Source organism: Tachypleus tridentatus, chromosome 12 (genome assembly GCF_004210375.1).
Source record: "Tachypleus tridentatus isolate NWPU-2018 chromosome 12, ASM421037v1, whole genome shotgun sequence".
NCBI classification, from domain to species: Eukaryota; Metazoa; Arthropoda; class Merostomata; order Xiphosura; family Limulidae; genus Tachypleus; species Tachypleus tridentatus.
Window position 1 is genome coordinate 24316034 of NC_134836.1, and position 14792 is coordinate 24330825.

At 30.6% G+C, this 14792-nt stretch overlaps 1 protein-coding gene across 6 annotated transcripts in view; it reads right to left on the reverse strand.

The window, feature by feature from the left end:
- The window catches only part of LOC143235232 (glutathione S-transferase C-terminal domain-containing protein), a 66882-nt gene that overhangs the window by 906 nt on the left and 51184 nt on the right, over positions 1-14792 (reverse strand). For all 6 annotated transcript variants that reach the window (XM_076473189.1, XM_076473190.1, XM_076473191.1 and 3 more), the window contains 7 exons: positions 14520-14586; positions 11570-11666; positions 9518-9633; positions 6508-6552; positions 5049-5138; positions 4663-4869; positions 1142-1205 (listed from right to left, as the gene is read on the reverse strand). In XM_076473189.1, coding sequence (XP_076329304.1) covers positions 1142-1205; positions 4663-4869; positions 5049-5138; positions 6508-6552; positions 9518-9633; positions 11570-11666; positions 14520-14586 — 686 coding nt within the window. The remainder of the gene's footprint in view (positions 1-1141; positions 1206-4662; positions 4870-5048; positions 5139-6507; positions 6553-9517; positions 9634-11569; positions 11667-14519; positions 14587-14792) is intronic.

Here is a 14792-nt window from a genome sequence, read left to right on the forward strand (position 1 = left end):
TTAGAAGTATGCAAGGTTAAATAAATATACTCATGACATCATTTTTACTAATCAATACAGGCTACTGCCATGTGATGTAAATCAATAATTTGTTTACAATAAGCACATGTGCATGTGTGTGTGTTCTTACAGCAAAGCCACAATGAGTTATCTGCTGAGTCTACCAAGGGGAATTGAACCCCTGATTTTAGTGTTGTAAATCCGTAGACCTTAGACCTACTGCTGTGAGAGAAGGGGACTTACCATAAGCTCTTGTCAGGTGATTTATTGTTTTTTTTACACTAATTAGACATGGTTCAAAGAACAATACAATGATGAAATTAAACTAAAGCAGTTATGATAAGGTTACAGGCCTGAAACTATCTTAGAAAACAATGAAGAGGTATTTTTGTTTTTGTTTCATATTTTTTAATTTTACTACAGTTAGTGTTAAGGACAAAATAAAAGATAAAATATAATTTTCAATGAAAATATTAATCTTGGTATGAAAACTACCTGTTGCTCATTCACTCAGTAAGGGCTTCATAAGTTCACAGACAAATACTTACTGATCCTTTATGCATCATACATTATTTATTAGAAAGTTGCCCAGTTTCATTAAGATAAACTTAGTACATTCAGAGTTGCAATATGACTAGTTTTGTGGTAACATCATTGTTACTAGATTTGTAAAACTGATCAACATGTATGCACAAGGTTAAAATTGCTAGGAACCAATGAAGCAAAATTTCAAATTTATGTATGTAAAAGTCCATTATAAAAAATATTACAGACATTAAACAGACTCTGACTTCTCTTTCCACTTAATGGCTTTTCTTCATAAAATTTTGTTAGACATTGCCCTTCAACCAATTCATAATGACATAAAATATGAGTAATAAATGTGATAAACTTCATATAATTAGGTAGATTAGTGTTAAATTTGACCATAAAGTAGTAAAAAAACAACAACATATGAACAGAGGTGGGAATGTCTTGTAACCTTAGATAGGTCAATGAAAGACATGTAGTCAATCTCCAGGTTTAGAGTGTCTTTTCACCTTCAGCTTTTTATAAGTAATTATTTAATTTTAATAAAAACTTGTTTAATTATTGAAGTATCACAAGCAATATTGTAATGATAATTAGAAGCTAGACACACCTTGCTCAGCAGATGGCGTATCAACCTCAGTTTCATCAGCAGCATGACACAACAATATATATTCCTGAAATATTGAAAGTGTTAAATTACAATAAGTTACAAAACTTGAAGTTTTATGTGTTAAACAAATTAATATAGTATTAACAATAGGTAAGTAAACTGAAAATTACTTGTAAGGGATTCAACATCCATATGTTGTTATGTTATATTCAATTACGTATGTATTATAAATTTTTTTTTTTTTTCAGAGAAATATGGCCGATGTAAGCCCATTTACACTTAAAAATGTCTCACAGAACATGGTGTCGCATAATATTATGCAGCGAGAATGAGGGACAGCACACAGATACACTGGATACATAAGATATATTGATGGATAGGGACTTATGGGCCACCTTGTACAAGTTAGCGTTTATAAGGTGATCACACCATGTTACTCACTATCTCAGTTTAATATACTGTGTTCTTTTTTACACCTTATTCTAACCAATACACAGGTTACCTTGCCGACTACAAAAAAGGATACATGTATGATACCTGTCATGTCTTGTAATTCACTCTTGATGATGTAATGTTAAGAAATGTGAACTTAACTTTCTTTATGAGGTCATAAACTGGATTTGATTAAAAATTTAACATTATAAACAAATGCCACAAAATAATATTTATATAAGCACCTTTGATTTGAATCAATTTTATCAAGTTAATTATTTTCATTCATAAACTTCTTTCAACAAAGTAGGCTATAAAATTGTGTAATTAGCTTAACAGTGAAGTTACAGGTTAAAGCTTCTAAAAGATAGTTTTCATATTATCACTTCTGAGATTGCTGCATAATGGTATAGTTTCAGCTATACAATACAGTGGTTTTTCCTTAATAATAAAATGTAAGGTTATTAAAAAAATATTTTGGTTCTAAATAATTCAGTGGTTACCATAAGGTATTTGTAGCCCTTCTACCCCAGTGCAGTATATTTTGTGTTTTCATAGGTGAAAAATGATAGTGTTAAGTTTTGGTCTCTACAATCACGTTACTTAGCAAATAAAATTATAATTAAAGTATTGAATTTTAAAATGTTCTTTGCATGAAAATTTTGTGAACGTTTATCTTGAATAAACTAAATTTAAAAAAATCCAAACTGTTAACCATAATTTTACGTGCCATTGTAAATTAAACTGAAATGTTGTAAATTGTTAAACTTCTCATATGCACAGATATGTTTTCAATCTACAAAATAAAACTAGATATATGTAGATTTTGTAAAGGTTTGTTGCTTATTTTCACCTCAAAGAGTTTCAAATTTTAACTTCTTATGCTTGACTTTAAATGGTATTAATGCCTTAAAATAATGTAATTTAATAATGAATTTGTATGCCAGGGAAAAGTAATAAATGTCCTTCATGAGTTTTGATACATTTTTGTTTTTGTAAAGTAATTGCTTTGGAAATTATTTTACAAATTACAAGAGCTCACATGAAGTTTGGTCTTTGGATGATGTTAACAAAGTTTTTGGTTATTTTACATGTACATAAATACCCAGCAGTGGATCCACAACAAATCTAAAGAGGCAAAGTTTGTATTAGGAGAACCAATGTCACTGTGTACAAAAACATAAATTGCATATTAGCTGTGAAAACTATTGTAGAATAGAGAAGCATAACTGGCTTATTCCACATGTAAACTTACTTAATTTACTTACACAAAAGGTTCAACTATGAATCTTTTTACTTGGTTTTATTTTCCAGTTCCTATCTTCTTATTCCATAATGACCATTACACCATTGGTACTGCACAACACAGTCATGAGGTCATTGTTCAAAACCTTACAATAACTTCACAATGAGGTTGTATGAAAAACATGCCAACACAAATACTTTCTTTTACATACTTTATAAATGTGCTATTGTTTGTGTGATTCATTTGATATGGATTGTTAGATTGCTCAGACATCCAATATTTTGATGTAAAAATCCAGTGTAAATGTAACTCAAGTCATTGAAGCCTGTATGGTGTATTTTGATAAACAATAATAAACCATTTTGTTTCATTAGAAAAAAGGACGCATAAGCAGCATCACCATTTAAAAGGAGTGCACCAGCCTCATGCCACATCAACGAAGAGAGGCAACTGCCCCCCATTGTCTCCCTTAAACCTGCCACTGTAAACAGCTGTAATTCATGAAATATAAGATCTTTGTTTCATACATGAGTAAGATATATACATATAGCATTTATTTATGTCAGTTCTGATACTTTACATAATACTAGATGGAGTATCTGTCCATTGAACAGGTTAAATATAAACTCATTTGTAACAAGGATAGGAAATTATGCTTTTTTTTTTTTTTTTTGTAAATCAAATAAACAATACAAGCACAATAAAATTACATGAAGGTCTCAGTACTGAAAGAAAAGGCATACTGTATCACTGTGTTAAGTTTGGAGCTCATTAATCAAGAAATGTTGAAATTTACAAGGAATAGATGGCTGGAAGATGTGAACAAACAGATACAAACTTAGCTTTATATATAAGACTTATCAAAAACGTTTGTTTCAATAATGTGAGCTGGCATCATTAACTCTATACAGTATTGCTACTGTATAAGCATGTATGGAAAATAGCTTTCAAATTAACAGTCACAAGTATAACAGTGTAGGTAAGCCTATATTATATACCAGATTATACTTCTTACAAATTAATAAAGCATTAATAAACATAAACACCATTAAAAACATAATTATTTACCACTGAAAGATATTTTGCAATAATAAATAATTATGGTTTAAATGATGTATACCTTTTGTTAATTAAATACCAAGAGATATACCAGTAAATTAATTTTAAGTTGTTCAAAAATTACTATTCACATTTTAAAAGGTTTTAACCCTGCCTTACTCTTCTAGAAATACATTCCACAGTCACTCTTCAACAGTTCCAGTGAACACCATAATAAAAAATTTTAAATTATTCACATAATGGTAATGAACTATTATTTCAGAAAAAAAAAAAACACTCAAAATATTTTCCTTTATTAATAAAAATAAAATGAACATTGAATATTACAACTTGTTTCTTTTCTATCATCTAATAATTTAACACAAACTACCAGAATACTAAAACTACTTAGAATAAGAAACATGTACGTGCTCAAATCTGTTGGTGACAATGTTATACAAAATATCTTGGGTCTGTCAAGACCACAGAAGACTAATGCACGGTTAAGTATTCACTTTTCAGATATGGTGATGTTTACTGGTTGAAAAAGGATACAGAAAACATAGCAGTAACATCTTTTTTACAATAAATATGCCCATACCAGATGTAGATGAACCATAAGTAATGGAGCTGAAATAAAACTCTCTGTAATAAATCAAAAACAGGAGAAGACAAAAACTCATACCACAACTTACAGTGTTATGTTCACTTGAAAAATGCATTAGGTAAAAAAACTGGATATAATAAAAAATATCTATCTTAAATTGTTTGTCATCTTGTAAATACTACTTTAACTTTTTCTCACCTTATGACTGATTTCAGTCTGGGCAACCTTCTTGCTGCGTGGGTAATGAACAAGATGAGTGTCATGAATGAAACCATAGCAACAGGGACAACATACAAAAGCAGCAAGTTTTTCCACACATTTCTTAATTACCAAGTCTGTTGCAACACCACATGCATGAAGACAAACACCAATGTCAAACTGACCATTGTAGTAACCTAAATTACACTGAAAATATGAAGAAATACGTGAAGGTTTTACATAAACAAAAATTATATTTTATAAATTCAAAAAATAAAATAATACTAGTGCATACCTCAGTGATATTAATGTTTGAACACCTTAAAAAGTTTACCTACTTTCAAAAGTTCTGTAAGTAAATCCTTGAAACTCAGGAGACAGCTCACCTGATAGAAAGTTACATTTTGAAGACCTAAGGTTTCCACACGAGAGCGAGCACGTGTCAACGATGCTTCTTTATTTTCAACAAGAACAACCTGTTATTAGGAAGAAAGTGAACAAATTAACATATACTGGAGCAGACAATAAATAAATTATTTTAAAAGCAAAAATAATGATCAAAAATTTAAAACAATAACACAAAATACAGATATTCTTCATTATATCAATGTCTTTTTCTAGTAAGGTGAGATAGAGAGATGATTTTAGAACAGCTAAATCTAATATTAGTTGTTACATAGTTGCAGTGGCTATCCTCACAAAATAACTTTCTTTTAACTTATCATTTTTTCTTTTGTATTCAGAACTTAAAACTCCAAAACTAAGAGGTTAAAAACTAGAAGATAATCTCAAGTCTTCAATAACAGTTCTATTTTTAATAGTCTATAGCTGTTTTAGCACTGCTGCTAATTTTCTACACAGCTTATCATTACACTGGTTGAAAGCTATATGGTATATTTTAGAAATTTTCACCTTTACTCATGTTGTTTTAGCAGTATATACCCAAATGCTGCTTTTCATTGACTACTAATAAGATAACAAAGAATGTAATCATTTCTTAAATACATTTTAATGAATAAACTATTATATTATGAAAAGAAGTGAATTAATAAGATATTTAAATAATACTTAGCTTCCCATAACTTAATCTTTAAAGCCATGATGATTTTTTACTTTATATATATATATATATTGCAGCTTTTTATATCCCAATTAAAAATACTGGCAAAAATGTCACATAATGAGCAGCTGTTTATTTAATTGTAATATTCATACCTCATTAAAAAAAATAAGAAAAATGAATACTTTGTAAAAAAAGATTTTTCTGGGAAGTAGTATGTGGGAAAAATGTTTGGATATTGCTCTTTAGTCACATGCAACTGGTTGCTTCAAGATACAGGGCTGAAAATGGTCATCAATTAAAGTGGTACAACTTATTGAAAACATATCAGGTTTTAAGAACTCCAGTTTATCAGTACTACATGTACAAATGAACTAAACCCTCACATACAGTCCTAATGAAAGTCGTGTTCTTATCGAGAGTCAAATACTTTTATTTAAAATTATGCTCTATCATAAAGAAATGGTAGTCCCACATACTGTAGATATATTTTTCTAATTGTCTAAATGATGAATAATCAAGATGTTTTTATGGATTTTTGTTTGTGGTGCCATTTAATAGACAGTGAAAGAGTTTTGGTTACATACATTGATATTGACAAATACACCACATCCATTATAAAAGAAGAAAATCATGAAAATTTGAGTTATTTTTTAGTCTATTGTAAAAAAAAAAATTAAACAGAAAACACATTTCAGTAGATTTAGAAATAATCAACTATAAATGTCTTGATAAAATGAAGACATATGATGCATTACAAATACAAGTACAGTGATAAACCTCACCTTACACTGAGGAAGGCAGTATGCTAGCACTAGGCCTAGATGACCCTAAGGGATAAAAAAACAATACAAAATATTTGTAATTGGTAATTAGCTAAAGAATTATATTTTCCTTGTTATGGTCTATTTATGCAATAAAAACATGATAAAATTAACTTAAATGCACACATTTATTTAAACATCATTTATATCTCTTACTTTTTTTGTTTGAATTATTTCTCAATTAACACAATACCATTTTGTGTTACTATTTTTAGATAGTAAAACCATAAGCAGATGTTAACTGATAGAAAAAAGCTGGAGAATGTCAAAGGATTCTTTTTTACAAACCTTCAGCCAAATCGTTTTTAAAAATGCTAAATATTCTCTATTTTTGAGTTTCTGAATAGATATAAACATCACATTAAAAAACAGCTGGTGTTTTAGATTTAGAGAAATCAGCTGTCAAAATGTGGTACCTTACTTTTTTCAGTTAATAAAGGAGAGTGGTACAATAAAATTTCACAGTTAGATATCAATATTAACTGGGGATTGCTCAAACTGTAGCACATATATTAATTTTTTAATAGTTTTAATGGTAAGTTGCAATGACTAATATGTTATCACTGATGACCTAAAGGGAATGCAGTGAATCTGAAATGAGAGAATGAGGGTATAGAGAGCTAAGCTACCACATCTGTTTTGCTTTCAAACATAACTTACAGGGAAAGAAGTTGAAGTTGATTCTTATTCTAGTTAGTTTTAAAATGAGACACTGCATTAAAATGTATTACATTTGCTATAGATTAAGATAAGTGAACCTTTAAACAGTGGCAAAAATACTATTATTGTGTTGAACTCTAATGTGATTAATGCTGTGTTCATCTTTTAATGAAGACAAAAATAAAGCTAATTTACTTTAGAAAAAGTTTTAACACGTGCCAAAATATGTAATAAAAAATCTACCTTTTTTTATAAAAGCATTTAACATTTTTTAGCCATATGAAAAATAAAATACTGTATTTTCCCTACACGACATATAACTAATTACAACTTCCCTAAACCTGTAGAGTTGGTTGGGTTGGTGTTTTATGGTGCAAAGCAATGAGGCTATCTGCATCAAAAATCTGGTAAAAAGTTAAAGTAAAATTTATAAAAGGAAATCAAGGCAAAGTTTAATTTTTGAATTAAAAACATAAATAACATTAAATCCAATTTTCACATCTAGTCTACAGCAGTAAGAGAAAAAGTACAGTAATAAAAAGTGTAAAGAACTTTCTGCAGCATAATTGTAATTATCATAACTTGCCAGGATGACTGATGGGTAAGTTAAAAAAAACAGCATTAGTCACTTGAACTTGGCCTTTCCAGTCCTGGTTTCAAGTTATTTCATGTTCCATTTTAGAAAGTAGTGTAATACAAGATTTAAAATATTTGTAGCAAAATTTTAATTATAACTCACCAAGATGACTAACATATAGTTCAAACACCAGTGTTAGTCATCTGAAGTTGCCTTTGTCCTGGTTTCGAGTTAACATGACAGCCATTTTCTAATTTGAAATTGAACTAGATGAACTTTTATTCTTAAAAGAGAATCACACTAGAAAAGATTTTATGCATAAATTAAAAAACTTAAATGGCATTAAAAAGATGAATAGCCTTTATAAAACTACAAACAAGGTAAACCAACAGTGTCATCATCACCAATAACATTGTCTAACATTACAGATAAATCTTGGGACAAAAGTATTTTTAAAATGGAGCCATAATTGGGAGTTGTAACAATGGCAAGAGAGTAAAATATAGCTTATTGTGACCTGAGTGTTATTCAGACAACACATTAGTGCATCAATCCCAGATAAAAGGAAATGATGAGCTAAAAAACTGTGACCAATGCATAGGCTAGTTAGAACAACTTCCTCTTTCTGATCTTAATAGAAGCAAGACGGCCAAACTCCAATAGAGGGTTTTATTTGGAAAAGCTTGTTTTCACGTTGCTCGCTCCAGGTCGACGGCCAATTTGCATGGAGCCAAGCCTTGAATACAGGACTATAGTCCATGTATGTAACAGGCACAGCAGTGATAGTGCCGGAGCAGACAGATATAGCTGCAGTGTTGGTGAGCCAATTCCCACAAATACCAACATGGCCCAGTATCCAGAAAAACAGGATAGAAGTACATGTTAAAGAGAAATGGGCCAGTCAGTTTTGAATATTGGCAAGAACAGGGTGTGAACTAATGTGAAGCAATTCCAGAGCCAGTAGAGAAATAAGCGAGTCAGTATAAATTGTGCAGTTTGAGTACTGCTTAGCTTCTATTTGATCCAGGGCAAGAGAAATGACATACAGTTCAGCAGTGAACAGAGAAGCTGTAGAGAGGATTCTGCGAGCAACCACCGAACCACAACAAACCACGGCAGAGCACATACAATCACCAGATTTTGAATCATCTGAAAAATAGAAATAGAAAGATGGTTCGAAAGATTTTCAGCAAATAAACAGTATTTCCAATTGGGAGTGTCTGCTTTTCTCAGATAACTTAAAGATAGGTTACATTTGGGGACTGTAATAAGCCACGGTGGGATGAGCTGACAAGTGAATACAGTAGTATTGTCCAAGGACAGACCAAATTCATCTAACTGCACCTGAATATGAAGGCCAAAAGAAGCAACTGTTCTGAAACCTGTAGAGAAGTAAAAGTTCTGTCAAAATAAAAAATAGTGATGTCTGTTCCAAATATTCTACATGTCGTATACAAAATTGACCAATTTAAAATAAAGGGGTCATCAGCCATACAAAAATATGATCTCACAAACACAACCAAGTTATATATCCTTAACAATTGTTAACTAGAGAAGAAAATTTATATTTGTCGTCAATATCCTATTAGTCAGGAATTTTACAATTTCCAAAAGTAACATACATAGCTCAATGAAATATTTTTTGAAATTGTGTGTAAATAAACCTGTGAAATCATTCTGTGAACTCGATTTAGCTATTTTATAAAAATATTTCCCAAATATTATGCAACTTACCCCCCCAGAACAAAAATCTACAATTGTTTGTCCTGAAACAGCCAAATCTAAAACTGACCAAACCATATTTTCTAACTGTTGACATTTTCTCTCAAGTCGAGGTTTAGGAAGATCTCCTAGAAAAAAAAGAAAATTTTTGGTGATACGCATACACACACATACATAAGCAAAACATCAATAAGGTTCACCTGTGGATACAAATAAGAAAATACTGGAGTATCAGACGTTTTTTCCTTCTTTTATTTATTTTTCAACCAGGTTTTGTGATTTCAAAGGTCACTCTTCAGGAAATAGTTTTACTGGGAGTTTATACAAAAAAAACAACACCTATAAATACCATTTGTCAACTGAAAATAAATAATCTAAATTAAAAACTTTACTTTCCAAATGAACAAACATTTAATACAGTCCATGTACAAATTATCATTATAAATATTCTTTCTTTTTCAAATGAAAATTTTATTCTAGTTATACTTTCTATTTTTATTATGATAGAAATACAATTTATTTATCCTATAAGTTCATACTTTTACTTGCATTTTCTTTCCTGTAAGTTTTAGTAACTGTTCTCATTGTTTCCCCAATTCTTGCTGACAACCAATTACTTCTACATTCTTACTATTGTCTGTTTACAGCAGTGATAAAAATAATTTTTTATGTTTCACATTACATTCCTTAAAACATGAAAATATGGTTCTTTTAAAATTTAAAATTTTCTCAAGATAACATTCATTAAAATGTATAGTTGGCTTTTTCAGGACATCTAACATGTAACTTATGTAAATTTATTCTTAAGTTATCTATTTCACCAATATATAATTCACCACAATTTACACATTTTAAAATATACATTACGTTCTTACAATTGCAATTACATGAATTAATAAAAAATTTCTGTTATTATTTCTTTTGTTAGATTTCTTATAACCTATATTATATAAAGCATAGTTCTTTGTGTCAAAACTGAAGATATCTTAAAAATAGTTTCGAAGACTCACATAAAAGAAAAATTAAGTACACAATTATAGGATAAATTTCATTTCTACTATAATGATAATAAAAAGGATAATTAGAATAACATTGTAATTCAATAAGGAAAGTATACTGACTAATTTTACATACACACATCTATATGTATTTTAGCAATACATATGTGATATTAACCTCATTATGTTAAAATGCAAATATTTTTATGAGTAGCTATCAAGTAAACAAATAAAAAATTATATAATGGATTTAACAATATTAAATTAAATAATTTTTATGTATTCCTAATGTCCCCTTATTTTTTTGAAGAATTATTTATCCACAAAATAAGAAATATATTATTTTTTTAAGTGGGAGTTTTAGTTTAACGTTTATAACATACAAGAATTCAATCATTTGACTCATAATTTTCTTATTAACTTCTTTTTTGCTGATGCTACATTTTGTAATGTGTGGGCCAGCATTTAATTTCAAAGACCAAACTCTAGAATCAAGGGGTTTGATTCCACACAGTGGAAAGAGCTCAAATAGCTCACTGTGTGACTTTGATTTCGAACAAAAAAGTAATGGTAATACTGCTACATGACTTATAAGATGTATGAAGCTATTTATTTTTCATATATTTTTTTACTGTATTTTGCTTTTAAACTTTATAGAGAGCAAAACAGCACTCTTATTTCAATACTTATATCATACATAATTGTCTCTTAGCATTTCACAAATGTTATGCTTCTATCAAACTAGTGCTAGTTCATTAACTAGGTTAACACTCCTACGAAAAGTGGGGCCTAATAGGTTCCAGAGCAACTTGAAAGGTTATTAATATTAGGCTAATAATTTTGTATTTAAATGAAATTGCCATTTAAATCCATTAGTGAATGGATTAATGAGATTCCCACTGTCCCTATCTACTATCTAGCAAAACCACAGCCTGGGGAACGGGCTTCGAGAAATCAGGACTAGAAACGTCTTTTCGTAGGAGTGTTAATTAGGAACCTATACAAAAACATTTCTATGAGCTACATTTCTATTTGATTAAAAACCAAGTCTTAAAATGTACTTAACCTCCTGAAGGATGCACAGCAGCAGGAAGCTGGGACCAATCCAATCCGTAGTCTGTCTTTCTGGAAATTTTCTTAAACAATGGTTCAATTCCATGGCTCTTTAAAACAAGTCAATGCACAGCATTCTTTAAAAACAGCCAGATGATAACGATAACACATTTGAATTATTTTTAGAAGTTTGGTAATTTATTGCTCAAACATTGAACTTGGTTGGCACAAATAAAAAAGAAATGTTGCATATATTTTTTAAGTTAACATTTTATTAAATAAAAAACGTATTTTCAATAATACTTACATCTTCTTACACTTACATTGATACTTTAACTGCCAAGGTTTCTTTCTTTTCTCATCTAAGCATTGGTCTAACTTTTTTTCTTGTTTGTGCCAAGTCTTACATGCCTCAATTGCCCTTGGCAAAATTTTCATGTGACTTTCTTCACTTATGTCAATGCTCCCTCATTAGTGAGCATTACAGAAGTTAAAGGTTTTACAATGCATATTTAAATTATGCCCAGACAAGCACTACTGAGAAATATAGAAACAGGCCACTGTAGAAGGAGAATATATAAATAAAAAACTTACACTAATAGAGTTGGTAAGTGATGTAAAATGTTGGTGTGAAAGAAATTAATATTCTCAAGGAAAAGACAAGGCCAGATGACAAAAGTGATGTGAGACAAGTTTGAGAGCCAGTCCACATTTAGCCTACACAAACTCTATTAACAGATGAAAGATAGAAAGTAAGGCATTGGATTTGCTGAAAGGAGACCTAACAGAGTCAATGTAATTCTATATACAATGAAGTATAAGCAAAATGGATGAGCTACTGTAATCATCCTTTGAAAGTAATGGGAGAAGTATCTTGGTGAGATAAGATATTATATAAAATAATCAGACAGGAAAATTAACCATGAAAATAAGCAGTGCAGGCCAAATAAGACAAATCATTCAGCTGAGAGAGAAAATAATCAATAACAGAATGAAAGGAAAGTGAGATGAGAGTTAATATGCTTCTCCATTCAAGAGCCACAAATATTTGAGGGGGAAGAACAGGATAGTAAAGAGAATATCTTCTAAGGCAAATAAGAAAAAACAGGACTGAAGCAAAAGATGATACACAGAACAAGAGATGAAAAATGCAAAGAGAGGAAAGAAGGGTAAGGGCACAGAGAACAACATTCAAGCCCAAAACAGAAAGGGCTGCTGAACAAGGAGGAACAAAGATGACAAAAAAAAGAAACAAAAGATCAGATGAGGAGAATTAGTGATGATAATATGAAAACTCAAAAGTATTAGGTGAAGCTGCCTTAGCCAGAAATGGTCAAAAGCAATAGGCCATGGATGAACATACATGTAAAATTCAGAAAGACTGGTGACAGAATAATAGGAAGGGTAGAAAGCAGAAAGTGTAGAATAACTATAGAATATACATTATTTTCATGGATAAATAAAGAGGCAAGAAGAACAAATGGAACAAGAACGAAGAAAAGCTACAGACAAAGAGTCTGAAACATCTTTCAATGGATCAGAAAAAACCCACATGTGAAGCACGAGTGGCAACACTGCCATACAGGAGTGAAGTGAGGTTGATGGAGTCAGGAATACAACAGAGGTAGAAGAAGGTAGGACTAGAGAAGGTTCAATAGAGGAAACCACGTCTGAGCTAGCTAGTGTACAGCAAGCAGGAAGAATCAATGCAGAATGAGAAAAAACATGATGGCAGGCATAGATAAAAAGGCTGGATGAGTCCTGAGTGAATGCATCCACAAGAAGAGCAGAGAGATGGGAAACAGAAGACCAGATAAGGGAAAGCATGGTTTTGAGACAACTGACAAAACCACTAATGAAAGGATTATCCAGATGAGGACATGGCCACCAGAACACCAGAAGATCCACTCTACTTCTGTGACAAGCCAGAAAAGACACTCTGATACGAGAATCAGGTCACACAGAATATGATAAGCTATTTGACATATTTGTAAAGAATGGGTTCCAAAAAGAAAAAAAAAAGAAAAAAAAGTTGAGATCATGGACACAGAGAAAGCAAGACTAGTAGTTAACTTTTTTGAATAATTTATCTCATGTTTCTAGTTAGCACTCAGATATTATACTGAGAAGCCTGCTCTTTCTTTTGGTTTTAAGCATGCCATTCAAGTCTAGAAAACACACGCTTAGCAATAGATTACTCTATAATGTGGGAATGGTGTCTCTCAGAAGGTGAGAAAGATATAAACTTCTTGTTAATCTGTTGTAATATGAAACTTAGGTTCAGAACTCAACCTTGCATGAGTAGAAGCTTGTCTAGAATATCGTAGAGACACAAAGACAAAGATATTTAAACTGCATGTGCATCATGTAACAACAAAACTGAAATCTAATGAAAAAATTATTCCAAAATATTGATATACAAATCAATACATATATTACTCATTATCAAAGTATGTGTGGATAAATGGTACAAGTAGCACTGATGTGACAAACTTACTTTTGTAGCTAAACCTACTAGTGTATTTCTCCCAATATACTCTTTTTCAGAAGTAGCTGTTCCACTTTGATAAACAAGCAGACTTATGGCAAATAATACAAGCAGTACATAAAGTTTACACGATGTGCTAATGATTAACAACACTCAGTTGTTTAAAATGATGTGTTTTTCTTATAACAAAGCCACATTGGGCTATCTGCTGTGTCCACCAAGAGGAACTAAGCCCCTGATTTTAACATTGTAAATCCGAAGACTTACCACTGTCCCACTGGGGGACATTTAAAATGATATTTTTAAAACAATTCATCAAGAACTCTTCTTTCCTTTTGTTTAAAATACAAAGATTAAACTGAAGATCCACACAGTTTTCAAGCAATAATGAAAAAAAAGAGATACAAGTGAGAAATACATCAGTACTTGTTGATCTTTGATTAACTGTACAAATAGTACTTAGAAAAGAACCTACCAAGAACTTCATAATCACAGATGATGGTTCATGATATCTTGCTTTAATTTTTGGCCTTCCTCGATCTCTTAAAGACAGAAAGGGAGATTAAGATACTTAACAGTACTAAGAATAGTATTTATCATTTCATTCGAGCTCCTAAAACCATTATGCACAATCTGGACATTTTTAATACATTAAACAATGTTACTTTGTACAAATCATCTTAACTTTATTTAATATCATACAATTACAAATAATTCAAACTAGAAAGTAAACAAAACTGAAAGTAAA